The sequence below is a fragment of the Cyprinodon tularosa genome, unplaced genomic scaffold (genome assembly GCF_016077235.1).
Source record: "Cyprinodon tularosa strain WSP-4 unplaced genomic scaffold, ASM1607723v1 ctg429, whole genome shotgun sequence".
In the NCBI taxonomy this organism is placed as follows: Eukaryota; Metazoa; Chordata; class Actinopteri; order Cyprinodontiformes; family Cyprinodontidae; genus Cyprinodon; species Cyprinodon tularosa.
In genome coordinates this window covers 40,410-67,309 of record NW_024039151.1, presented here as the reverse complement: position 1 = coordinate 67,309, position 26,900 = coordinate 40,410, and the positions used below count along the sequence as shown (strand labels likewise).

At 36.3% G+C, this 26,900-nt stretch overlaps 2 protein-coding genes across 2 annotated transcripts; one reads left to right on the top strand and one right to left on the bottom strand.

Annotated features, from left to right (window-relative positions):
• The first annotated feature begins 1,151 nt into the window (after positions 1–1,151).
• On the top strand, positions 1,152–10,951 carry asl (argininosuccinate lyase). The gene is made up of 16 exons (XM_038299447.1): positions 1,152–1,297; positions 1,427–1,621; positions 3,549–3,632; positions 3,840–3,896; positions 3,971–4,068; positions 4,154–4,231; positions 4,317–4,394; positions 4,479–4,531; positions 4,612–4,674; positions 4,751–4,865; positions 6,095–6,179; positions 6,518–6,577; positions 6,679–6,762; positions 9,588–9,668; positions 9,824–9,930; positions 10,030–10,951. The coding sequence occupies exons 1-16, from the start codon at positions 1,283–1,285 to the stop codon at positions 10,172–10,174; spliced, it is 1,398 nt and encodes a 465-aa protein (XP_038155375.1). The 5' UTR covers positions 1,152–1,282; the 3' UTR covers positions 10,175–10,951.
• Positions 10,952–13,475: 2,524 nt separating this feature from the next.
• ca4c (carbonic anhydrase IV c) lies at positions 13,476–25,633 on the bottom strand. The gene is made up of 8 exons (XM_038299444.1): positions 25,539–25,633; positions 21,601–21,645; positions 21,162–21,326; positions 20,941–21,086; positions 18,737–18,829; positions 16,191–16,257; positions 15,058–15,221; positions 13,476–14,321 (listed from the first exon to the last, which is right to left on the bottom strand). Exons 1-8 carry the CDS (start codon positions 25,591–25,593, stop codon positions 14,127–14,129), a joined length of 930 nt encoding a protein of 309 aa, XP_038155372.1. The 5' UTR covers positions 25,594–25,633; the 3' UTR covers positions 13,476–14,126.
• Positions 25,634–26,900: the final 1,267 nt, after the last annotated feature.

The window sequence follows — 26,900 nt, the reverse complement described above, 5'->3', positions numbered from 1 at the left end:
AAACATGTTTATTTATTACAAATAACATATTATCAAGTCACATATTATCAAGTGTGGACTGCTGGAAGAAGAGCGGTGAACTAGTGAAAGAAAAGTGAAATGGTGTGCTCAAAGATGACCCTGCACATTTTGTATGTTTGGCTTAACCTGCTGCTGTTAAACAGGATTCTCCAACATGTACATAATCAAAAATAAATATGGATCCAGGCTCAAAATGAGCACCTTGATATGTTCTTGAGAATGGCTTTGTCTCCATTCAAACCCAGGTTTAAAGCCTTGCAGGGCAGCCTAAAGCCCACTGCTCTCATTAAACCATGAAAAAAATAAATAATAAAAAAAAGATCAGTTCAGGTTTATAAAAAAAGCGAGTCAGGAAATTATCTATATGCCAAACTGGAAGATTGTACTCTACTTCAAAAAACTATTCAATTTTAAAATGGAAAAACTTTCTATTTTTTTTATTTATAATAATAATAATAATATTTCATTTAATTTATAATGCACTTTTCACCAAAAAGGCCTCAAAGTGCTACAAAAAAGCATTAAAAACAAATACATAGAGATAAAATAAATAAAATAAAATAATAAAAGCTGTTTTAAAAGAGAAAAAAGAAACATCTAAGGGGGACCAAAAGTTTTGCTAAAAAGAAATGTTTTAAGGCCTTTTTTAAAACACTCAGTGGACTGAGGTGCCATATTTATTTATGATTATGTATATATATATATATGTTAGACTGCTTTTATTGTATTTTATTATATTTATTATATTATATAATTAAAAAAAAAACTGAAATGTTAGAACTGCAAATATACAGTCATAGGTTTATATGACTGTTTTTATGTACTTTTTTTTTACTGTTTTAAAGGATGCACTTGAAAAAAAAATTAAATTGTCCAGAGAGCTGTTCTTAACAAAACTTATTTTTTTTCCACTTGTGTATACAAATGACAAAATTAATCCGCCTAAGTCTATTTTTTTTTATATCTTTATTTAAAAATTCAATATATATCATGAATCTACGGTGGCCTGGATTGCCCAAAACCATATGATTAATAGGTTATAGCAGAGGTCCACCGGTAGAGGGTGCTACCTATGAAACCGCCCTTTATTATTGTCTGTTACGTAGCAACAGGAGCCGCTGTGACGTTTCCGCTGACGCTCTTAAAGCGACACCGACAAGAAATCGCCTTGTTTTCTTTCTGAGCTTGTACAGGCGTCTTCCACAGCCAACAACTGTCCTCAGAGACAACACCACACACACAGCCTACGGGGAGGGTTAATATGGCCAATATGGAGGTACACTAGAGCTGAAGAGACAGCAGACACTTATTCCAACCGTCAGCTGGACCTTATCCAAACAGGCTTTCAAAGTCTTACTGAACCCTCCTTTTCAGCTCCTTCATTGCTCCTGTGTTTGTGCTACAGGGAACTAAACTATGGGGAGGTCGTTTCGTTGGAGATACCGATCCAATCATGGAGAAGTTCAATGCGTCCATCACCTATGACCAGAGGATGTGGGATGCTGATGTCCGAGGGAGCAAGGCGTATGTCAAAGCTCTGGAGAAGGCCAACCTGGTCAGCACGGAGGAGATGGAGCAGATTCTGCAGGGAATGGATCAGGTGAGAGGAAATAGACAGCCATGCAAAAACTACTGAACATTTTATTGGGATCGCACAAAGATGTGCATAACTGTTAGTGGGAAAATAAATTATACAAAGTTTTCATTTCTCTTTGTTTGTTTTTGTAAACAAGAATCTAAAAAAAAGTGCATTCTCATTTTTATTTTATTTTAAAATAGCTTTTTGAGTGTAGTTTTATCTCATTAGAGAACCTTTTTAATTGTTTGTTTAACTCAGGGGCGGAGCGAGATGGGGGGCCAGAGGTGGCCATGGCCACCCTTAACCAATCATTGGCCCCCCTTGTGCCCCCCCTCTAATACAGACGGTGGCAGCAGTAATACTCTCAAGGGGAATATTCTAACTTATTAAACATTTAAATTTTTCATTTATTTGCATGACAATTAAAACACATTTTAATTATACACATCAAAATACTAACATTAAAGTTTATATATACAGAATTCATGCTCTCTTCAGAACTAAATTTTGTGTTATATGGGGTAAAGAGAAAATGATGTGTTTCTGCAAGTCATCTAGGACTCTTCATTGAAATCATAGAAGAGTAACTACTTTAATAATAATGTAGATATTAGTCTATGTAAATATTAGTTTTATGCACAAAAATATTTTGATAAAAGTAGGTAATTAATGACACTGGAAAAGATGTTCGCTCCAGAAATTTTGTCCACTAAACCTTTTATTTAGATAGAATGGATGTTTAAATATATTCGTGTATTTGTTAGCAAAGGCTGCAAGAAAGTATAGTCAGTCATATTTAGAAAATATGGATGTTCCGCTCGTTCCAGTTTAGATTGACCCTAAGGTTCTGGCGCCTATCTGTTTTCGGCCACCCCTCAGTGTACATTGGTTTTTGACTGGCCACCCGTATTAAAATTTTCCTCTGGTTTTAGCCTCTGGCTTGTTGATAAAACTTAAGCAGGACCTTTTAATGTAGATTTTGGTTATTTGTTTCTCACTACTTTAGACTGTTAGAAAGTAAAAGCTGTCAACCATCAGCCTCCCCAACCTCCAGTTAAGGTGGACAGCCATGTCTTTATGGGTTTGCCATAATATTTCCATTGCACAAGAAGAGTAACTGAACTCTTCTTGGCTTTTAAGATCCTTGGTCTTTACCTAACTTTCTTTTTCTTTAAAATAATCCCAACTGATTTTCTGAGACCTTCTCAAAACAACTGGATTTAATCTCAGAAAAGATACACAGACAGGATCTTGTGACTTCTGCTTGCAGGAAGTTACACTGGAATTTACGTTGGGGTCCCAGAGTAAAGGGGGAAGGGCAGACTTTTCACGGTAACTATGAATGTCTTTGCTATTAGGGCAACACAGAACACAACAGTTTATAGTTGTAACATGCTGAAATTAGGGATAAGTCAAAGCATAATGAATGCTACATATAATATATCAGTCCTCCTGTTAGGTTAAACCATGCAGAGGTTTGGTTCAGTTGCACAGCTGTCTGGTGGTTAATAGATGACAGCTGAAAATGTGCCACTGTGCAGGATTCCTGCTTTCTGCTGAGTGAGTTGCGTACAATAGTATCATCATGTGACAGCTGTCAGCTGGCAAGCAGCTGTGGTTACTCTTTTTGTGCCGTGCCCGCCCTCATACTCATGTCTGCTTTGTTGACCGACTATGCTTGGGTCTATTTTGCCAAAATTAAAGTAAAAAAGTAAAGTGGTCTTTTCTGGGGACAATTTCTATTCTACTTCTTCAACTCATTTTAGATGAATAAAACACCATTTTACATTAGATATCACCTCCAGGTAATTTACTAGACCAATTGGTATAGTAAATATAGATTTTTTTAAATTCAATTTGGCTCAAACTTGATTAGATTTTCCCCTGTTGATTCTAGTGTGTATCAGAGAGCCCTTCTAGTCTTATAACACCTTATTCTGTTTTGCAGATTTCTGAGGAGTGGACTAAAGGTGTGTTCTTGATCAAACCTGAGGATGAAGACATTCATACAGCCAATGAGCGCAGGCTTAAGGTGATGTATAAGTCATCTTTTTTATTACAATGATAGTTATAGGGTGCTGCAAATACGTTATAGAATACATTATAATTGATTGACCTGTCTCTTCCTAAAATTTGTCTAAACCACTTGTCAGAACTAAAGTCATTATGATATTACCTAAGAATTTAGTTAAAAACAGAGATTTAAAAGCTATTCTTGATTTGCTGCCTGTTTGTCTAGGAGCTCATTGGTGCTCCTGCAGGAAAGTTGCACACTGGCAGAAGCAGAAATGATCAGGTTGGTATGTTCGGCATGAAATCTGTAGTAAAGCTAATCTTGGGGAGAACTGAGACCCTGCTTTGATTGAACAGGTGGTGACAGACATGAGACTGTGGCTGCGAGATGCCCTCTCCATCCTAACAGACAATTCCCTGCAGCTGATCTCCACCATGGTGGAGCGGGCAGCAATGTAAGAGCGTATTAAACATAAATGGTTCCATCCCTGTTATTCTGCTTCGTTAAAACGGTTTCAGTAACGACTATTGAAATTGCAGAGAAATCGACGTCCTTTTTCCTGGTTACACCCACATGCAGAGGGCTCAGCCAATCAGATGGAGCCACTGGATTCTGAGGTCTCCCAAAATCTGCTGAGTTGATCTCCCATTTATAATATTACTGGATGTTTACCTCAGTCGTTTCCTTCTTTCCTTTCCTCAGTTATGCTGTTGCTTTAAGCAGAGATGTGGACCGACTTCTGGAGATCAAGAAGAGAGCAAACATTTTACCTCTCGGCAGGTGCAGTGCAAACACTCCCTGCTAGACTGTGATCTTCATACAGAGGAGTGATCGAGTAACAACAATTATTCCTTTCGTCTTCAGTGGGGCTATCGCCGGCACACCGTTTGACATTGACAGAGAGCTACTGCAAAGAGGTCAGACCAGTTCTTTCATCTGTGACAGAACCCTAATACTTAAAACAACACAAAACATTTCTCCTTCCCCGGATGCGTAGAGTTGGGGTTTGATGGCATCAGTCTTAACAGCATGGACGCCACAGGCCAGAGAGACTTTGTTGGTATGTAAGTTCTACGTGTCAGACTGCTGGAAGCAACGATTTAAGTTTGTTTTTGAAAGTACTTGTTTTCTTGAAGCGGAGTTCTTGTTCTGGGCGTCTTTGTGTTTGACCCACCTGAGTAAGATGGCGGAGGATCTGATGCTGTACAGCACAAAGGAGTACTCCTTCATCACGCTCTCTGATGCCTACAGGTATAATAAAAATTTTACTTGAGAAAAAAAATCATCATATTTAAACGGATTTTACGAGATTCTGTTTTTCCCAAACAATGAATGCAAGCATTGTGATAAATAAGACATTTGTAAAATAGTAACAAGCAAGAAAATGAATTGAAGGGTGTAGTACCAGGTGTAGGCTTCAGCCTGCTCTGCATACCTAGAACCAGAACTAAACATGGAGAAGCAGCATTTAGTTCCTATGCTCCACTTATCTGGAACAAACTTCCAGAAAATGTAAAAGTGCGGAAATCCTGACTTCCTTTATATCAAGACTAAAAACACATTTGTTTAGGATTGCCTTCGACTGTTCTAGTTAAACAGTTCAACTAAAACATATTTTCTTTAGTCCACCTGTTTTTAATATTCTTTTTTGTTTCTGCATTTTTTTATTTTATTTTATTTTTTTATTTACTTATTTACTTATTTTATTTTTTCCTACTCGCTTTGATTATGTTTTATCTTCCTGTATTTTAATCATGTAAAGAACTTTGCATTGTCTTTGTACTGAATTGTGCTATACAAATAAATTTCCCTTGCCTTGCCAAGGGATTGAGTGAATGAGGGGAAAAAATGTTTTAGGTAACAACAAGCAAAATTGATTTTAATTCAGGGACATGGGCGGATCTAGACAGCAGCCAACAGAGGCCAGTGCCCCTGTAAAACTAGTCCTGGCCCCGGTTATAACAAATACACGCTGGAAGGAAAATAGGATGGTTGTTTTTACATATGTCACATTTTGACATCTTTAAAAAGCCATTTGAAGCAATTTAAAGCTTTGATGAAGGTAAAGATGCTCTGAATTGTTTTTCTCTGTTAAAAAAATCTAAATTAGCCCAAAAGAAGCATTTAAAAATATATTTATTTAACATTTTGAAGATAAATATGTTAACATCGGTTTTATCAAACCATTAGCTTTAATATGAAACATTTAAATGCCCTCTAATAACTCATCAAAGCAACATTAGATCACCCGGCTTTCTGAGCTATTGTCACGGTGGTGCAGGTTCAGATCTGTCGGGTTGTTTCTCTGTGACAAATTGGATTTTTCTGGTCCAGTCTCTCAATCTTCAGAATTAAATCTGCCTGGCAGCTAAATTGATCCCAGAGTTGATCATAACATCTATAGTTGCTTACGAATGTCGTGTTTTGGTCTCTAGCACTTAATAATTCTCTCCTCTTCTCACGTTTATTCGTGTTTGTAGCACAGGCAGCAGTTTGATGCCCCAGAAGAAGAATGCGGACAGCCTGGAGCTGATCAGGAGTAAAGCAGGTCGCGTATTTGGCAGAGTAAGACAAAAGATTAGCTATAAACCTGCTTTATGTTAATTTATTGAATATTTTTGTTCCTCGAGGATAATTTATTGGACATTAAACCATATTAGGTATTAATGCAGAAACTCATTATAAACGTCTCTGTTTTAAGATCATAGTAAATAAGATTTCTAGGAAAATGTATAATTACTTTTGCTAACCTGATTCCTTTGTTACGCTCACTTTGATTTTTTCAGATATTTCATCGCTAACTTCTGCAACTTTTTAGAATTTGCTTTTGTTTTTTACGTCCTGTGGTTTTCTATCGGGCATAGCCTTTTTCTTTAGCTATTTGTTTTTGTTTTGTTTTCCAGTGTGCAGGATTCATGATGACTCTAAAAGGTTTACCCAGCACGTACAACAAGGACCTGCAGGTTTGAAATGCTATCTCTCTTTACCCTTTATCTTAGTAGGAAAAAGGTTCCCTTTTCATCTTTAACTCCGTGTTGTGTTTGTGCTTTCCATGTCGTTCCAGGAGGACAAAGAAGCCATGTTTGACTGCTACGATACTGTCCATGCAGTGCTGCGGGTGGCAACAGGAGTTATGTCGACTCTGAAGGTGAGAGATCTGTTTCTTTGCTACTTTTGGCAAAATAGATCAAAGAAAACTGAAATGATCCAATATTGATTGACTGAAATACTTGAATCGCACAGTGCAGGGGAAAAAAATAAAAATACAGTGAGAAGACAAAACAACACAGAGAGATAATAGTTTGAGCCTAAACACATTCCCTAAACAGAAAAGTACCCCACAGAGTTCTTAAAATAAATGTTGGTTCTAAATAATTTCCATCAGCTGTTGTCATTAGTTGTCAAAAATCTTTCTAAAAGAAATTATTTCCTTTTGCTAATTCAGAAATTTGAAAAGCTTGAATATGCCTAGCTTTGAATAGTAACAGCCATCATGTCATTTAATTATTTAATTGATTGTCATCAAAAAAATAGTAAATCTCTTAAAATAAATACTTTGTCTAATCTGGTGACACATTTGAGATTTAGAAATGTCTGTCTCAGTACTCAGAAAATAACTAGAATTCTTTCTTTTTTTATCGACTGTCAAATTTGATGAACGTCGCACGTTGCCCACAGTCCACTTTGATTGGTCGATTCTTCCCTTGCAAGGTCTCATCTCCCTAAAGCGAAGGACAATCCTTCACTCATCAAACTGTTTCCTGTTGGATTAAGGAGAACTGATTCATTTTAGCATCTGGTTGCAGTAAATCATTGATTTTTTATTTGACACATTTCCCACAATGTATGCATACTGCTAAGGATCAGCTTATCCCAGTAAACCCAGCAGAGTTATTCAGGGAATTTTCTAGTGCCAGTAGCCTACTGCTATTGAAGCTAATGAGGTGAGATGAGCTGACCTGATATGCATGTCTTCACTTCTGCTAATTATTAGATTTCAATCATTATTTTAGACTTAGACAACTTTTTTGTCATTTGGTATACACAGAGGGTATACTAAACGAATATTCGTTTTATAAAGCTTTCAGAAGGTTTTGAACATTTGCTCCCTTATTATAAAAAATGTAATTATATTTTTGGTAATAAAGCAAAAATCACCTTTTTTCATAAGCTCAAATAAAAAATAAATGCAAATTTATTGTGCTTACCATGCAATGAATTGTGGTAATTTTATATATATGTTTGTCCTGAGAAATAAACCAAATCTATTGCTTCTTTTTTTTTTTCAGTTACAGTGTTGCTCACTGGATTGAAAAAAGTTCAATTTTTCAGATTTAATAATTTCATAATCATTATTGTTATAAATTAAGCCTCATATCACAAAAAACTATAAACAATAAAGATATGCAGCCTGGAATCAGCACCTTTTATTAATAAAAAATCCAGTAATTTTTTTTTCAGAAAGACATTTTTAGGGGAAATATTTATCCCCCTATTAAAAATACTGGATAAAAAGCCATACCATTACCACCACTGTAGTATTCTGTGGAAGTATCAGTTACTTACCTGGAACAATCTTATCAAGTTCAAAAACATAAGTTTACCACCTCCACTATGTGACTTTGTACAGTTCAGATCCAGTGAGGTCAGGGTAACCAGAGGGGCAGTGAGGGAAAACTGCATCATCCCCCGGAGAAAAACAGCCTTTGGTCAGGCTGTCTTCTCCGTAAGAGCATCTCAGCAATGGAACACAGTGCCATAAACCATCAGAGACTCTTTGTCATTCTTTTCATTCAAAAAGAATGCAAAAAAATGGCTTGTAGAGAGCCAAATTTGTGGGCACTAAGGTTTTCTATGTATTTAAATAATTTTACAATTATTTTTTATTATTTTACATGAATTGTATTTCTTAACCATAATGGGCCGGATCTATCAAAGGTTTGCGTGTATAAAAACGTGAGTTATTTCACTGCGCACGCTAAAAAATGTACAAACTGATCTATCAACAGCGTGCTAAAAGGATTTGGTCTTTAAAACTTGCTAAATAGCGCCTCTTATCCATTTAGTACTTTTTTGCATCTGGGTCATTCCAGCGTACGGTTGCAGCGAGAGCTGGGATCTCCCAATCTCGTTTTTTCAGAAGTGCTGTCCGAAGTGCTGTCCGACGGGGTCGGGGTTCTCCCCCTGCGCCTGTGGAGCAATGTGCCAAATGCTGCGGGTATGCGTACGCGCAGCACACATATTCAGCCACATACCACCTTAGGGAATAAAGGTTGCCAGTTTTTTATATATATATATATATATATATATATATATATATATATATATATATATATATATATATATATATATATATATATATATAATATATATATATATATATTTTTTTTTGTTGGGGGTCACTGTAAGATTTAAATTTCTTAATGCACTAGTTTGTACAAACTACTTTGCCGCAAACCACAAAACGCGCAAAACCATCATTTAAATAGGGCGTCTCCAACAGTTTTGCACATGCCACCAGTTACGCAATCACTCTTGTTAAATCACCCGCAAACCATGGTTCAGCCCCTCGCGCAAATTTCCAGTTTGCGAGCGCAAATTACTGCACGCAAAATTGGATCTTGATAAATCCGGCCCAATGTTTTTTATGTAATTGGTATTGTAATTTTATCTTGTGATTTTATACTTTTATTTTTAAGGTTGCCTTTTTTATACCTGGCTGGGGGACTACCGATGAAAATTAGCCCTCCTTAGCTAACTCGGGTATATTTACATTGTTTTAATGTTGATTAATGTACACTGTCCCCTTTCGAATAAACAATAAATGAAAAAATGACATGAAATCCAGCTAAAACCTAAAGAACTTTTGATATACATTGAGGATAATTCTATTTTTACTTCACAGATGTCAACATACGGTAATGAGGTGTTTATAAAGACATTGAATTAATATACCAGACTGCTGTATTTCAGATCAACCAGAATGTGATGGAAGCTGCCCTCAGTCCCGATATGTTGGCTACAGATCTGGCCTACTACCTCGTGAGGAAGGGGGTGAGTTAAACCTAAAGAATGTTTTTAGCAAGGATGTTCATTTTAGTCTGGGTGTATTTAAATGTACTGAAAAATGTTTGTAGGTTCAAAGAAATTAAAACGATTTTAAAATTTAGATGTTAATGTTTTTGTTTTGACTCTGCTCTCTGTTACAGGTGCCTTTTAGAGAAGCCCATGGTCTCTCTGGGAAAGCTGTGTTTACAGCGGAGTCTAAAAACGTCTCCCTGAACCAACTCACTGAGGCAGACCTTGTGGCTGTCAGGTAGTTACTGTGTTTGGATCAAAAGCCAACTTTATGCACAAACATTTCATGGTTTAAAAGTATGTTCTTTGTTTGTTTGTGTGTGCCTATGAACTTTAGCCCTTTGTTTGGAAGTGATGTATTTGCAGTGTGGGATTACAGAAGCAGTGTGGAGCAGTACAGCGCCCCTGGTGGAACCGCCAAGAGTAGCGTCATGACCCAGGTGGAACACCTGAGGAACTGGCTAAGAATAAAGTCGCAGTGACTTTTTCTCAATGCCACTGTCAGCTGTCAGACCTAATAATCACTTTGGCATATTTATCTCTGGATACTATTGTTAATTATATTGGCTGTGTTTGAATCCGGTGGCTGAGTCCTCCGAAGAACAGATTCGTTGACCAGTTACATCATAGCAGCGCAATGGCCCCTGTTTAAATTCAAGAACTCCTTCATATGCATCTGACAAATTGAGCTTTCTTTTCACCTGCTTTTATGGACGGGTCTGGACTACCTTATCCCATGATTCATTGCGAGTCGAAGCAAGCAGGCCGCTGCTTGCAGTACGAACATATGCGAATAGGTCCCTATTAAAATAATAAAAATAGTTCATTTAAATTGTTTGGAAGTTGGATATGTCACGGTAATTTTTGGTTTATTGAAAGCTTTTAACTGGATTGCCTGACGTTTAAGCACAGATTCCAAAATTGTGCAGTGTGGGGATTACAAATTTGTAACCTGTGTTGCTGCTGAAGCTCCTCAAAAAGGCGACAGAGTTTACGGTGAGTGACGGGCAGTGACAGATGGAGAAGGCCGGACCTGTTTGAATCTAAAGCCGAACTCTTGCAGCCTCCTTATTTTCACAGCCTTCGAAGGACCCAGTGCAGGTAGGCTGGGTCCTTCGGAGGACGCAGAGGCCGAAATCAAACACACTCATTGTCTTACCTGATCGGTGATCAATAACTGATTAAAAAAAGGATGATGTCCCAGACTTCCTGTTATGATTTATTTCCCCAAATTAAACAACTGGGTTTTTATTTCTTTATAACTTTAAAAAAAACACTGTATCTGGATAAAATACTGTTTTTACATGGTATCGAGACTAAATACTAAGGTTGTTTGCATATTTTTGCTATTTTTAGAATTCTAATTTCTAAGATTAATTTGCACGTTAGAGAAATAATACCTAAAATAATCTGAACTATTGTCAAACTGTTACATTTGGGTCACTTATTATACATGATATTATACACTTATTTAACCTCTAATTCTGTTCAGGAAGTACCTTCCATGTTGAGAATGAGAAAGGTGAGTTTTTTGTGTTAATCAATATGTTTGTATGCCTTTTATTCCTTTGGTATCAAGTACTGATTTATCAATATAGAGTTGGAAATTTTAGTGTTTTGACAACCCTAGTATTATACATATTGCAGCATTGTCTATTGAAATTACTAAGGCCTTTTTCTCTGAAAGAGTTCACTGATTTTAGGAAAAGAAAAAAATATAAAACAATTAAATGTTCTGTTTTTCCTAACAAAATGGATGGCTTAAATTAAAGAGTTAATTTTATCTAAATTCACAGATATTCACGATTTCAACCAGAGGCTTCAAGAATAAAAGTGCAAATACTTAGTTACCTTACTCAAGTAGACATTTTGGCTATCTATACTAGGGACAGATTTAGGAAATTTTGGGCCCTAGGCAAAGGCAAGCATTGAGCCCTCTGAATTGAGAAGACAACACATAAAACAGACCCATTATAGCCATACATAATTTTTTCTATGTTTTGTCCCTCTCTTCTTGTCCCTTTTCTTGTTTTTTTCCCCTCTCTATGTTTTCTACTCAGCTGACTTTTCATGTTGTCTCAAAAAGAATGAAATATTTTCCCCAATCACTAAGCTCACTTAGCTGATTTCTCCTTCCCGTGTTTCCAAAAAGGTAACGGCTAAAGTAAATAACTCAGCCCTTATTTTCACTGTAGACAAGCCATTATCTGCTTATCTGTTCTCAATTTTTCATTTATGAAATTTTTCATTTTATAAATGAAATAATAGCTGCATGAATCATAACAGCAGACAAGATAGAGGGTAGCAGGAGGCGGGGTTATGAATCTACTTGCTCTGGAGAGCAGAGTTAGGTGCTTTTATATGCTGCAGTGATAGCAGCTCTGGAAGCACCTTAAGCTAGATACTAAAAAGATCATGCTAACAAGCTCACGCTGAAGTGTTTAGATGTACACACAGGATACAGAAGGGGCTAAAGATTAAGTTATATACAAATTAAGGACATAAATGACAGAATTATAGCATGTATTACAAAAAAAGGGAAAGATGAAAACATTTTATGTCAAAACCTGGCAATAAGTGTTGTGTAGCTCGCTCTAAACCACAATAGCCCTTGTAAGAGAAAACATAAATGTTCAACCGTTGTCCACACCTTGAGATCCTCAAACACAGGGTGATTTTTACAATAGGAGACATTCAGTGATGGCAAGATAAAAGGCACAATAGGTTACATATTTAACCCCTTAACATTAAAGTTTAGTTAAACCAGTAATGAATGGTTCTTAGATTTTGAACTGATGTCAACAGCAGCCCTGATTTTATCTAAAAATTTTGTCAAAAAATTGTTGTATGAAGATTTGAAAAAGATTTGAAAAATTTACCCCAATGAGAATGTCTGGAAATTTCAAGACTATGGCCCAACTGTGAATCCGATGAAAGGTGTTTACACTCATGGACTACCAACAAGTATCGCAATACTTGGAAATGAGTTGCTATTGTCATTCCTCTCTGTAAATTTTTAAGTGAAAACTATAACATTAATTTTTACTTTCAGTAGAAACTAATTTTAATGTGGCCCCATTGCTTGTTGTAAAAAGCTGGATGGAGCTCAGCGTATGACAGATTTAAGGCTTTAAAGAGACATTATGTATTTTTTTTTACTGAAACATATCTTTAAAACAGACTTTTTATTTGAACCTTTAAAACTAAAAGATAATTTAATGAGCAGTTGTTAAATGGGGCCGATGTAGCATTTAGTTATCACCTATTATATTCAAGGTGGATTTTGTGAATACTCTGAAGCAACCGGCACTCAACTCTTCTAAAAGATGGCAACTCCAAATAAGGTAAAAAAAAAAGTTAAAAAAAGAAGTATTAACGCGAGCTACGACAATAAGAAAAGTGCTGCACTTCTGTGTTTTGGCCACAGGGGGCAATATCATTAGAAAACTCAGTTTCTCTGGCTGGTGCGGGAAATGAGTTGTAATATAGTAAAGTATTTGGTACACTATAGACCCGTCTTATTGCACTTTACAATCTTCTGCTTACTTTGAAATGGTTAAATTGAGGTTCAAAAACAGGATGGACAAAATGTTTTTGATGTAAAATTAAGTGCATCTTGCATGTAGATAATGTGTGTTTCCAATATACAAGCAATGATTCACACTTGCAAGTTGGAAGGAAATTCATACATAGATTTATTCATTTTTTTACAAAGAACAATCAGGAACAATGGCATACTAAATAAAATCCTACTCAAGCAAAGACTTTTGTCACCTACTACCGGAGTCCTATGGAGTACAAATAAAGCATTTCCATGAAATCCTCAAAATATTTTGTTAGAGAACATTTAAAAAAGCAAACAGGATCACTAAGACCGAGGAACACAGAATCAAGATAAGGAAAAAAGAAGTGAGGATGTTTAAATCAATATTAAATTCTAAAACAATAAAGTTGAACACCACACTAAACGCTGGTCATTATGCAAAATGGAAATTACTTAAGACACAACAGGCATGAAGGCATGGTCCATTGCATAAACATACAACCCTTGGCTCTAGAAACAAAAGTGGCTCATTGGATGCTCCAGTTTGGTTAATACTAACTTTAGCAACAAGTAAAATGAACAATGCTTTTAAATATTAAGGTATTGAAAAGGCTTGTATAGCTCTGATTTATTGTGCATTTTCATGCCATACTTGTGTATTATTTCTATAAAATAACATTTCTAGAGAAAGGATTTTCTTTTTTAATTATTTGTTTTTGCCATAGCAGGGTAGGGTATGCGATTTATTGATGTCATTAAAAAATGTATGCAATCTTTTTCTGATATATACTTTAAAATAGGTTAATTATTCTGGCTCTTTGGGGACTCTCTATAAATGTTGTTTTATTGGAAAGCAATTTCTTTTTTTCTGAACCAGGGCGTTATATGTTCTAGATAATATGTATTAGGATAATATGCATGACCAGAACTGAGAAAACACTGAACCACATATGGATCAGACTTCCTTGAGCTGTACCCGACTTGGAGCTAAATACCACTCTGCCATCCAGAGGCTGCGTGGGTCTGAAGATGTCTGTCATAGGTTGACCTGTCCGAAATCGGCACTGATTAACAATGGCATCCAGCTGGGGAGAAGAGGGAAAAGTTTTCGAGATGAGGAGAAGAGACAGTGATTCTTCAGAATAAAACAGATTTTCAGTACTGATCATGAAAAAAATGTATATTTTCTACCTTCCAACTGACTAAAAGAGAAAGTCATGAAAAGCGAATCAAGTTTTCTGATAATTATTCTCACCAACAGGTTGCCTTATATAATATAGCTAATCATTAACATATCGGTGAAGATTCTCAGTAATCCAGGTCATGGTCAAGCTTGAAAGAGTTCAGTCTAGGCAACTGGACGTTAACCTTTCACCTACTTACAAAGCACCTTCAGGAACAATACCCAAAAGATTCACCTCCCACCCGCCCTCACCTGACTCACATTTCAATGAGGCAGGTGACCGCAACCACTCTGACGAAGGAGTTAACGACCCAGCAGAAACCCCTAACGACCTTTAATTCCCCCCCATGTGACCTCCTTGGCCAATCCAGTGGGAGGGATCAAAGCCACCTTTTGTCCCCCCTAATTCGTTGTTACACCTACAGCATATTAATCTCAGTGCTCCCCACCACTACTTAGAACTGAAGAAGCCTCTTTGATGAGAAGCGAAGCATCTTCTAGAAAGCCTAACATCCAGTTGCCTAAACTGAACTTTTTCAATCCTGGTCATTAACCTGCTCCAGGATGAAACTGTTTGACTTTTTCCTTCAATCTGAAAAAGATGAAAGATCAGAATAAAATCTTGATGTATTTCTCACCTGTCGACTGCTAATTGACAGCATCCTATGAAACACAGTCCAAGCAACGGCCTGCTCACATCCCGGAGTCGTCATGGAGCCCACATAGCGGTAATAACTGTGAAGATCCTTGGCTGCTGGGATGATGTAACTCAATCTAAAGTTTGGGATCACAGTGCTGCTGCCTTAACACAATAAAAAATAAAGAGAGAGCCTCGGAAAACTGGAACTGATCCAGAATAAATGCTTAAAGAATTGAAAACAAATCCAGAAAAAAATGGCTTCTGTTTGGTCAAACACCAGCTGGCATTCTCTGCTTTTAACCTCTGGGTTTTCTTGGGCCATATTGCCTCTTTAGTTAGTTTCATTTATGTTCTCTTTTTTTATTAGTATATATAACAAACTGCATTTTTTTTTTCTATTATGTGTGTGTCACTACAAAATTACATAGGTTTGTTTTAGTGTTGCGCCAATGCCATTTTTTAGCCCTGATACTGATCCCTGATACCTGGCTGTGCAGTATTGGCCGATACTGATACCATACCGATACCATCTGTTTGAAATATATGTCTGTGTGTACATATGAAGAACTGCATACTACTTGGGTGTAAAATAATTGCCATCATGGCTTTTTCAAGCTGTTGCCTACCTTTGTGAAGCAGGAAAAAGACTAATACAAAGTGAATCTAGTAGAACTTTTTATTGCCTACCTGGAATGGGTGACAATAGTTGAACAAACTTTTGGCTCTCAAAATGGTATAGGTGCCCTATTTGTTGGTACTCGCCTATACCACCATTTTAGTGCAGTATTGGGGCCCCGCCTGATGCTGGTATCGGTATCAGTGCAACACTAGTTTGTTTGCTCCTTGTTTAACCTTGTTTTTAATCAGATGTAAGCTGTATTGATTCGTTTTTGGACTGTTTGGCTCTTTCCAATTATGTTTTGTCTGATGATTTAATTTGTATTTAGTTGGCTAATTCATGTATTTTTCTTTTTTGCCATAGCTGCTTTTGTACAGATGCCTCAGATTCCCCTTGTGCCTACATGATCTGTTGTACTGTCTAAGCATGCATTTAAATTTCATGTTTATGAAGAACATAGGTATAAATTACAAATATATGCCTGTTTAAGTAAATAAAAAGAATATATTTACCATTGTTTTGTACTTGACCCAACGCAGCAATTATTGTGTCTAGATGAGGATGATCATCTGTTGTTTCCTGTAAGGAAGTCATTGGAAAAACTAAGAACTGATCTTCAGATGACATTTTACATCACATTGCTATAGGATTCATACTTGTGAACTTTTCACATTTTGTATGGTGAAAACACACTCTAAGTGAAGTTGATTTGGATTGTATGTGATAAACAAGGCATTTCATACTTTGGATTGGCAAAACAAAATAAATGGGTCTCTGCTTCAGCACACCTGAATTAAACAACAAAGTCATTAGCAGGACTTTGGAGAACATGTCTGCATTCTGAGGAGGTAAATTGATTCTGGTGTGGAAGCAGACACAATCTAAAAGTTGCAGAACACTGAACATAGAAAACCATAATTCAGGAAATCTTATATAGAATTAGGTGGTTTGTTCAATGAAGGCATGCTATGACTTATAACTAGCATACTTTGGAAATAACTAAATACAGAACAATCCTGAAAATAGGAAAACAAAACAACAACAGTAAAAAAAACTGTTAAAGGCCAGAAAAAGTCAAAAATGGGGTTCACTTTCCAGCAGGAAAAAAAAAATTTACAAGCATATTCATCTAAGAAAGTATGGAAGCCCATTTCCGTCACAAACTCAAAAAAAGCAACAAAAAACAACTCAAATTTAACTTACTTTTTCTCATAATTCTGAGATTGTATGTCATCATTCTAATTTAGCTATCTCACTATTATGAGACAGCAGAGGTGGAAAGAGTACTAAAGAATTGTAATTGAGTAAAAGTATCTTTACTTTGCCTAAATTTTACTCAGAGTAAAAGTAAAATTACCCATCTTAAAATTGACTGAAGTAAAAGTACAAAATTACTTCATTTAAAATGTAATTTGAGTAAAAGTTACTTAGTTACTTTGAGTTATTTAATGCAAAAAAGGATGAGTCATGAATCGAATTGACCAGGAATAAAGAAATTTAAACTATGTTTTAAAGTTTTCAAAATGCACACAAAATTAAATACCCAAAAGATACCAGAAATCAAACTAAAACGCAACAGGATCCCACTGTTATTAACAAGCTCCTCATTTAATGATTTTAACTGTCTCTTATTTTTACATCAATTGTTTATATGTTTGAATTGTGTAAATAAAGTGCTATTTAAAGTAAAAAGTCTTCTTCTATTTTTTAATGGCGATTAAGTGTCGGTTCCGTGACACAGGGGTTTAAATTTCCGGCCGCATTTAATTTTTTCCTCATCAGTAGTTTTTTTTTTTTTTTTTTTACTCAGTTACGTGAGGGGGTTTTAAATGTAACAAAGTAAAACTACTTAGGTTAAAATTTACTCAAGTAAAAGTAAAAATTACATATTTCAAAATCTACTCAGAAAATTACAAATTACTCATAAAAAGTACTCAATTACAGTAATTTGAGTAAATGTAATTCGTTACTTTCCACCCCTGTGAGTCAGTGAGTCATATGTATGAGAAACCCGAGTCAAAATAATGACCTAGTATCTCATTATTATGAATTACTATGTAAGCATCATATCATTATGACTTAACAAGCTTAGAATTGTGAGATACTATCCCAGATAGTATTTCACAATTATGATATGGTATATCATAATTATGACACAGATAAATCATTAATATGACATAGTATCTAATAAGTTTAAAATATCATGATCATAATAATGAGATAGCAAAGTTGTTATGAGATAGGATCTCGTTATAATTAGATTTTTATGGAATAGTTTCTAATAACTGTTAAATGCTATCTCATAAAAATCAGATACTGTGATAGCATCTTATAACTATGACTTATAATCCTATAATGATAAAATAACCATGTCATTATGAGATTCAATATAATAATCATAAGATATCTAAGACATATTTATGAGATAGTATTTCTCATTCATCATTATGATATAGTTTCTCATAATAATGAGATACTAAGACAGTATAACATACTTATGAATTACCTTTTTATAATAATACAGTAGCCATGTTATAATTATGAGATACAGTCTCATAATTATCAGTTAGAAAGTTCATAAATATGAGATGCTGATATATCATTCATAATTATCAGATACAAATTCTGTTTATGTTTTTTTTATTATCATAAATTGTCTTCAAAGGGAATGGCCCAGACTAAGTCCTGACATAAAACCCATTGAGACCTTTTGGCAATTTTGAATATTTCTACTTAGAAGCCCCCTCCATCCAGTCTTACTTAGCTTGAAGTAGTATTGAGAGATGAGTGGGCTAAAGCTTTAGTAAGTAAGGAAATTTGATCGAAAAAAAATAATGCCTAAAATACTTGCAGTCGTAAGTAGCTCGTGCAATAAGAAGTTAATTAAATAGATGGAATACGAAGGATTCATATAATCTGATCATCTGATTTTTTTTTTTGCACATTGGTGGCTGCTATGTAACAATATGTGAAGTTGTTCAATGGGTTTAAATGCTTTGTAAGACACTGTATTTTATTATAAAGAATGAAGAAGAAAAGCAAAATGTTTTTTCATTACCTCAAAGAGAAAGGCAAGCAGAGCTATACCTGCCATATCATGTTCTGCCTCCTCCAGAGAGACATATGGTTCTTTAATGTGGACTATGTGCAACTGTGCAGAGAAGGAGGGGGGATTTAGGAAAATACATCATGTTAAAGAGCATCGTTAAACACATTTGCATAACAAAAAAGCTTAATAAACATAAATACAGGTGCTGGTCATAAAATTAGAATATCATGAAAAAGTAGATTGATTTCAGTAATTCCATTTAAAAAGTGAAACTTGTATATTATATTCATACATTACATACAAACTCATATATTTCAGATGTTTATTTTGTTTAATTTTGATGATTACAAATGACAACAAATGAAAATCTCAAATTCATCATATCAGAAAATTAGAATATTGTGAAAAGGTTCAAAATTGATGGCCCCTGATGCCACACTCTAATCAGCTAATTAACTCAAACCACCTGTAAAAGCCTTTAAATGGTCTTTCAGTCTAGTTCTATAGGCTACACAATCATGGGGAAGACTGCTGACTTGACAGTTGTCCAAAAGACGACCATCGACACCTTGCACAAGGAGGGCAAGACACAAAAGGTCATCGCTAAAGAGGCTGGCTGTTCACAGAGCTCAGTGTCCAAGCACATTAATAGAGAGGCGAAGGGAAGGAAAAGATGTGGTCGAAAAAAGTGTACAAGCAAGAGAGATAACCGCACCCTGGAGAGGATTGTGAAACAAAACCCATTCAAAAATGTGGGGGAGATTCACAAAGAGTGGACTGCAGCTGGAGTGAGTGCTTCAAGAACCACCACACACAGACGTATGAAAGACATGGGTTTCTGCTGTCGCATTCCTTGTGTCAAGCCACTCTTGAACCACAGACAGCGTCAGAAGCGTCTTGCCTGGGCTAAAGAGAAACAGGACTGGACTGCTGGTGAGTGGTCCAAAGTCATGTTCTCTGATGAAAGTAAATTTTGCATTTCCTTTGGAAATCAAGGTCCCAGAGTCTGGAGGAAAAGAAGAGAGGCACTTCATCCACGTTGCTTGAGGTCCAGTGTAAAGTTTCCACAGTCAGTGATGGTTTGGGGTGCCATGTCATCTGCTGGTGTTGGTCCATTGTGTTTTCTGAGGTCCAGGGTCAACGCAGCCACATACCAGGAAGTTTTAGAGCACTTCATGCTTCCTGCAGCTGACCAACTTTTTGGAGATGCAGATTTCATTTTCCAACAGGACTTGGCACCTGCACACAGTGCCAAAGCTACCAGTACCTGGTTGAAGGACCATGGTATCCCTGTTCTTAATTGGCCAGCAAACTCTCCTGACCTTAACCCCATAGAAAATCTATGGGGTATTGTGAAGAAGAAGATGCAATACACCAGACCCAACAATTCAGAAGAGCTAAAAGCCACTATTAGAGCAACCTGGGCTATCATAACACCTGAGCAGTGCCACAGACTGATCGACTCCATGCCACGCCGCATTGCTGCAGTAATACAGGCCAAAGGAGGCCCAACTAAATACTGAGTGCTGTACATGCTCATACTTTTCATGTTCATACTTTTCAGTTGGCCAACATTTCTATAAATCCTTTGTTTTTATTGGTCTTCAGTAATATTCTAATTTTCTGATATGATGAATTTGAGATTTTCATTTGTTGTCATTTGTAATCATCAAAATTAAACAAAATAAACATCTGAAATATATGAGTTTGTATGTAATGTATGAATATAATATACAAGTTTCACTTTTTAAATGGAATTACTGAAATCAATCTACTTTTTCATGATATTCTAATTTTATGACCAGCACCTGTATGTTGTTAGAACCCTTTATTTTGATTGAGTTCTTGTATTATTGCTTGTTCATCAATTACTAAAAGTGGCTTTGAGCTGAAAGAAGTCAACTAAATCCTGGGCTGAAAATAAATATGCACAAAAACTAAAACGTGTAAACTGCCAGTTGTTTGCAGATACATAAAAGCGATAGCTTGCTCATAGCACCACTGATTGCAGGTACTACTTTGTAGTCTGGTGTCTGTGCAGCCCTCACCTCCATTTGTTGCCCTGAAAAGCCATATCAAAAACTACCGCTGCTCATAACTCCTCCTTATCCACAAAAAATTACCAACTTAACAAAAAATATCCCATATAATTAGACCTTTCCTTAATAATCCTTTTATCCACCAGTCCTCTTTCCTGAATGTGGCTCCCTTACCTCCATGGGAAACCTTTCTCCATCAATGGTGTGCTCTGATCCCGGTCTCCCATTCCCTCCCCAGTGGAAGTGAAACTGTGCAGCTCTGTAGTGACCCGGCAGAGCACCTCCTGTCAGTCGCACTGACTGAGGTAAAGCAAAGTGTGCTACAGGAGAAAAAAGACTCAGTGTTAAACTCAGCTGAAGAATTGCTCTGAAGGGGATGAGAACAGATTTATTACCAGAGTGTCCTTTGTTCTCTACAGTAATGTTGATAAGGTCGGTGTGTCCCATGAAGCTGAAGGGAGGCAGGGCGCTGTTGAAATGCACTCTATTGGTCACGATGTTAATTGGCGACTGGCGTAACCCTCCACATCTGGGAAACAGAGCAGCCCAGTGCCTTGGGTCTGAAAAAGGCAGTTATAAAATCAAAGCTAGATCTGCTGAGAATTAACTATAAATCCTCCGTCTTTTATTACTACTTCCAGATTCAAACTAATTTCATTAGATTTGATCACTAGACTTAATTTGGACATGTGTTGGCTGTTTTTTTTCTGATATTTGTAGCAAATTGGATCCTGATAAATAAACTGGGTTGAACTGAATCGGACTGAACTAAAATTAATTACCCCCTGCTACTATATTTGTATGAATATTTTATCAGCATCGGTTTCAACTTACCTTTACATGTGTCATCACAGGTCTGGGTCTGGTAACACCACTCAGCTGAAAGTGGAACACATAAAAAAACTTAGACTGGCACATGAAAAATAAAAGCTTTTATTTCAGTCTTGGAGAGGCGTCCTGAACAGATTAATTGTTTACTACAAGTAACTGAACTTTGAGATTTAAGATTAAAAAAGCAACGAAACTTAAGGAATAATCAAAACTGAAAGGTCTATGAAGTTCTAGGGATGAGTGTTATAGATCCTCCTTATTCTTATCAAAGGCATGTTATATTCTGCAAATAAGAAATTGCCTAAACGCCAAATATGAAATAGACAAGTGTATTGTGATTTTGCATACAGTGTATACAAAACAAAATTTCGTTTATACAGCTTTCAGACAGTAAATGAGCCGCAGCCTAGCAGTGAAAAGGAACATTTCCATTTCATAAAGTGCAGCAGTGATTAAATGTAAACATGGTGGGAGAAAAACATGGTGCAAAAGGCATTCATATGGAAGTTCAGAACAGTGCAAAAACAGACCAATATATATGGTGCAAAAATGCAGTACAAAAACATTTGAGTTGAGTTGTATTTGGTGTGATGGTATTAGTGTGATGCAATGTCTCGATTTGTGACTTGATTTAGAGTTTTTTCAACAGTTCAGCAGTCTGATGGCAGTGGGGAACCTGCAGTGAATGCTGCGAAGCCTCTTCCCAGAGGGCAGCAAGGAGAGAAGTCCATGGTGGGGGTGTAAGGGGTCGCTGATGATGCTATGGGCTCGGGACATGCAGCGCTGCAAAGAATGTCTTTAATGGAGGGGAGTGTAGCCCTGTTGATCCTCTATGCTGTTCTCACTACTCTTCTTACTTTCTTCCAGGCAGATGCACTGCAGCCTCTACACCACAGTAAGATGCTAGCAGGGAAAGCTTACATGGAGCGCCATGATCAAATGACTGGAATAGTGCAAAGGAACATCTGTGGAGAGTATGGGCTGGAAACAGCAAGGTCAAAGTGGTACCCCAAAGATGGTAGAGAATGACAAAGATCCTATGGGACTTCCAGATACAGACGGACTCAATGGTAATGGCAAACCAAGCAGACATTGTGGTGGTGCACAAAAAGCAGAGGAAAGCCGTTGTGGTGACTGCAACATCAGGAAAAAAAGAACATGAAAAACTAGAGAAATACCAGGGGCTCAGAGAAGAGCTGGAGAAAACCCTGGAAGGTCAAGGCATCAGTGGTACCCGCGGTCATTGGGCCCTGGGGTCAGTGAACCCCAAACTGGCGGAGTGGTTACAGAAAATCCCTGGAAATACATCAGACATTTTGGTCCAGATCAATGCTGTTCTAGGAACAGCAAAGATACTGCGCAGAACCCTCAAGCTCCCAGGCCTCTCGTAGAGGAAAAAAGGGGGACAATGGGTGAGGAAGAGTTTTTTTTTTAATATATGTATATTAAAAAAAACACTTCCTCACCTCCCCCCTTTTTTCTCCAAGCTCAGGTCCTCTACCAGAGGCCTGGGAGCTTATTTAAATATATATATATGTATATATGTTTAAATAAGTTGTATATAATGAAATATTATTGGCTCCAACTGCAGAGTTCACCTATTAATCCCTGTAGTTTTTTTTCTCCAGATTAAAGCCCATAAATGCCAATGTTTGTGTGATTTAGTTTTTCATGTCTTGTATGAAAACCATTGTTTTTTACTTTCTTGTCGATTGAGATAATAGTCTGGTTTTACCTTTTGACAGAATTCCTGTGTCCTCACCATAGCTGGTTTAAAGGTCTTCTTTCGATGGGGAGTTGTAGACTTTATTTACAACAATGGAGTGGTTGTCAATTCACCGACTACATTCAGAGTAAATTGAATGTGTCCCTACATCAGGTGCTGATGAAGTCATTTAATGATGTGCTGTTGCTGTGTATTGCATCGCTGATGAGAAAAAAACTCCTCCCGTGCCTGACTTGGTGGTGGGAACAGAAGCTGCTGTACAGAATCATTTAGCTAATACAGGAGCACAGATTAACCCGGCTGCTTCCCATAATGCCGATCTTTGAAACGGGACAACAGTTCTCACCAGGTGAGAACAATGCACAGGTGGAGGCTGGCTTTACTCCACCTGGCTCACACACCTGTTCTGGACTAAGGAGCAGAAAGCAAAGACGAAAACCACACATTAGTCTATGTGTGGTTTCCTTTGATTTAATGCACGTTTTAATTTTCTTTAATCTGAAACAAACTCTCAATGGGAAAGATTTTCACACCCAGAGGTTTTAACAAGCTGAACTACTGGAGACAACAATTTGTAAAATATAATATTCTATTGTATTGTCTTCCTGAGGGAAAATAGAAGCTTAGAAAAAATGCAGTATTAATCAATACTAATATTTTTGTCCTCCTTGAACAAAGGTAAAAATTTTCAAACTAAAAAAAAATATTTTTTTTTTTATGTGAAAGACATTATCATTATTGGACAAACTTTCCTTTTTTTTGATAAATCATATTTGCTAAACCTTAAATTCAGTGTGAAAAAGTACCCACTTTTGTTACTTTAGTAGAAGTATAGATACTGCAGTTTAAAAACATTCTGGTAAAAGTTAAAGTATCAACTTCACCTCTTTACTCAAGTAAAAGTGAAAAAGTATGTGCTCCAAAAACTACTTAAAGTATCAAAGTAAAAGGTAACCTTTTAAAAAAAACAGCCAGATGCCACTTTATGAACTGAAAGCTAACTTTTCGACTATTTTGAAAATTTCTTTGAGATAGAGCCAAGGATGAGGGAGGTCTTGTTGGTCTCCATCTCCCGATACGCTCTCGCCTGTGTCCGACCTTTCAGACATTTCAACATCTTTTTCTGAATCCTACATCGTAGCATGACATAGACAATTCACATTTGCAGTTTTAAGAACATCTGCTTGCTCCCGAAGAATGCCATTGGCTAACCAATGAGTGTTTGCGTTATACGGTATGACTCATCCAATTACACTAGTTTTCACTAGATGTGGATGGAGCCAGTGATCTGCATTGGATGACATGAAATAAATATTTATAAACATTAAACCGAATCCAAGAGTAACGAGTAACATTTTAAAAAGGTAAGGAATAGAAGTGCAGATACTTGTGTGAAAATGTAATGAGTAGAAGTCAGAAGTAGGAAGAAAATTAAGTAATGGAGTAAAGTATAGATACGTAAAAAGTGTACTTAAGTACAGTAATGAAGTATTTGTACTTTGTTACTTGACACCTCTGCTTAAATTACATGAAAATCATTCTTAACAGCAGGATTTTTTTTCACAAATGTAGAGGTTATTTGTCCCCTATTTTCTGAATAAATAAACATTTACTTATCCAGAAAGAACAGCGATGAAAAAATCAGTTAAATTACTAATAATAGATTAATGTAATGTGTAATATTTTATTTCTTAATCCAATAGTTGACTAAATACTATTTAAGCATGAGACATTTAGGTACATGCTGTTTGTGCTTCTACTCTGTTTGTGGAACTTCAGATAAAATTTTAAATACTCTTTGATATTATTTTAAAGATGGTTGATCTATTTTTGTCTTCTAATTTAATCAGTTTTATTTATTTATTCAGTTTCCATTTCTACTTGTACACGTGAATAGATTACACACTTTTGAAATAATATTCTGGGCACAAAGAAAAAAACCTGGGCCCAATATGTGCAGTAGTATTTTGTGCAAATTATTAAATCTTTTAAATTGTATCTTTACAATCCATGCCCCTCTTCTCCTCATTTCAATAATCTCTAATTTACAATAGATTAAAAAAAAACATATTTCAAGGTCAGAAGTCACTTTTTTGGGGTTATACGAACATTCAGTTGTCATTGTGTGCAAAGTCAGTGTTACTTGTACTTAGGAAGCTATTTAAGAAGAAAGCATAATATTAAACATTTTGTTTTAGATGTGAGGCTGTCTTACCTGTTGCCCAGGAGTGAAGGTAGAGAAAGGTCAGGAGGTAGAGAGAAGAACGCATCGTTGGGAGCAGTGCAAGCGAGAACTGAGAATCCCCACACCACCCACTGACTTGGAGCAGCATGAGTGGGTGGGAGGAACAGTCATGGGTCACAAAGGATGTTTGTGTGTGGGAACCAAAACATTTTAAGGACTTTGAGGACTGGAAATTACATATAAAGAAAGGGATACTGGCAAAGCTTGTGAGGATTTTTTATTTATGTTATTAACTTTATTATTTGATAAAAATTGTCCGTAACAGAACGTACAGACATACACAATGGTGCAAATACTCTTTGCACCAGTAGGACTAATTTTCAGCTCCGCAGTTTCACCCCTCAGACAGGCCCTCCTAAGATAATGATCTATTATCATTAAACCTAAGTCAACTACATTGCATTGTAAAGGCTTTTAAATCTATGGATCTTCTAAGATACTTCTAATACAATGCACGTTAGGGTTGCTTAATGCAGATTTATTCAGACATTAGTGCAAATTTCCAACATTATTCTTCATAACATATCCTTTTCAACAATATCTGAATCAACATTCTGTTCAGATAAGTGTGCATAAACCTTCAAAGTGAAAAAAAAAATAACTGAAATTATTAATATTTCACACTAATCTTAAAAATGTTTGCATATTCAATGTGGAAAAAAAATATTTGAACTTAATTAAGATTTGTCAAGGGCTGAACATTCAGATTTATTTAATTATTTTTCATTTCACCATTCGATTCACTATCTACTTTTAATGTAAAAAAATTTAACCAGTCACTTATATGGCTTGGGTATAGAAACTGCGGGTTTGCTTGTGACACTAAGAGACATTTGAATAAAAATGGTCATAGTTCTGAGCATACAGAACTGCATTGTACTCTTCATTAGATTCATTTAATATTTACTTAATGAGTAATCCCACCTGCCCACTCAGGCATTTTGTGCTCATGGCTACTTGGTGCTGCCGTATAGTCCCTCTGACTATGGGGGCTACAAGATAAATATTCTCATCCATGTGGCGTTGCATCATGTTATTATTTAAACTATATAACTGTAACAATCTTGATTCTGTTGTTTTTCTCTAAGTTTTCAGTTTCAAGTTCATTCAGGTTTTTCATTGTTTTCTAGCTTTATTGGTGTGTCTAGATTCATTTAAGTTTCTTAGGTTTTTCTTTGTCCTCTGTTGCCCCCTTGTGTTTTCTTTTCCCTTGGCTTCTTCGTCCGCTCTACTCACACCTGCTCCTTATCAGCTCGTTAGTCCTGCCTTTGTTCAGTCAGCTATAAATACACTCCCTCTGCAGTCGCTCTTTGCTGTTTCCTTGTCTTACTT

Excerpts from the sequence above, each read along its gene's own strand:
- ca4c (XM_038299444.1), bottom strand. The coding sequence starts at position 25,593 with ATGCGTTCTTCTCTCTACCTCCTGACCTTTCTCTACCTTCACTCCTGG. Across the intron at positions 18,830-20,940 it reads GAGAAAGGTTTCCCATGGAG|TTGCACATAGTCCACATTAA; the intron begins GTAAGGGAGCCA and ends TTCTCTGCACAG. Across the intron at positions 16,258-18,736 it reads TGCTTGCCTTTCTCTTTGAG|GAAACAACAGATGATCATCC; the intron begins GTAATGAAAAAA and ends ACTTCCTTACAG.
- asl (XM_038299447.1), top strand. Across the intron at positions 4,395-4,478 it reads AACATTTTACCTCTCGGCAG|TGGGGCTATCGCCGGCACAC; the intron begins GTGCAGTGCAAA and ends TTTCGTCTTCAG. Across the intron at positions 6,180-6,517 it reads CAGGTCGCGTATTTGGCAGA|TGTGCAGGATTCATGATGAC; the intron begins GTAAGACAAAAG and ends TTTGTTTTCCAG.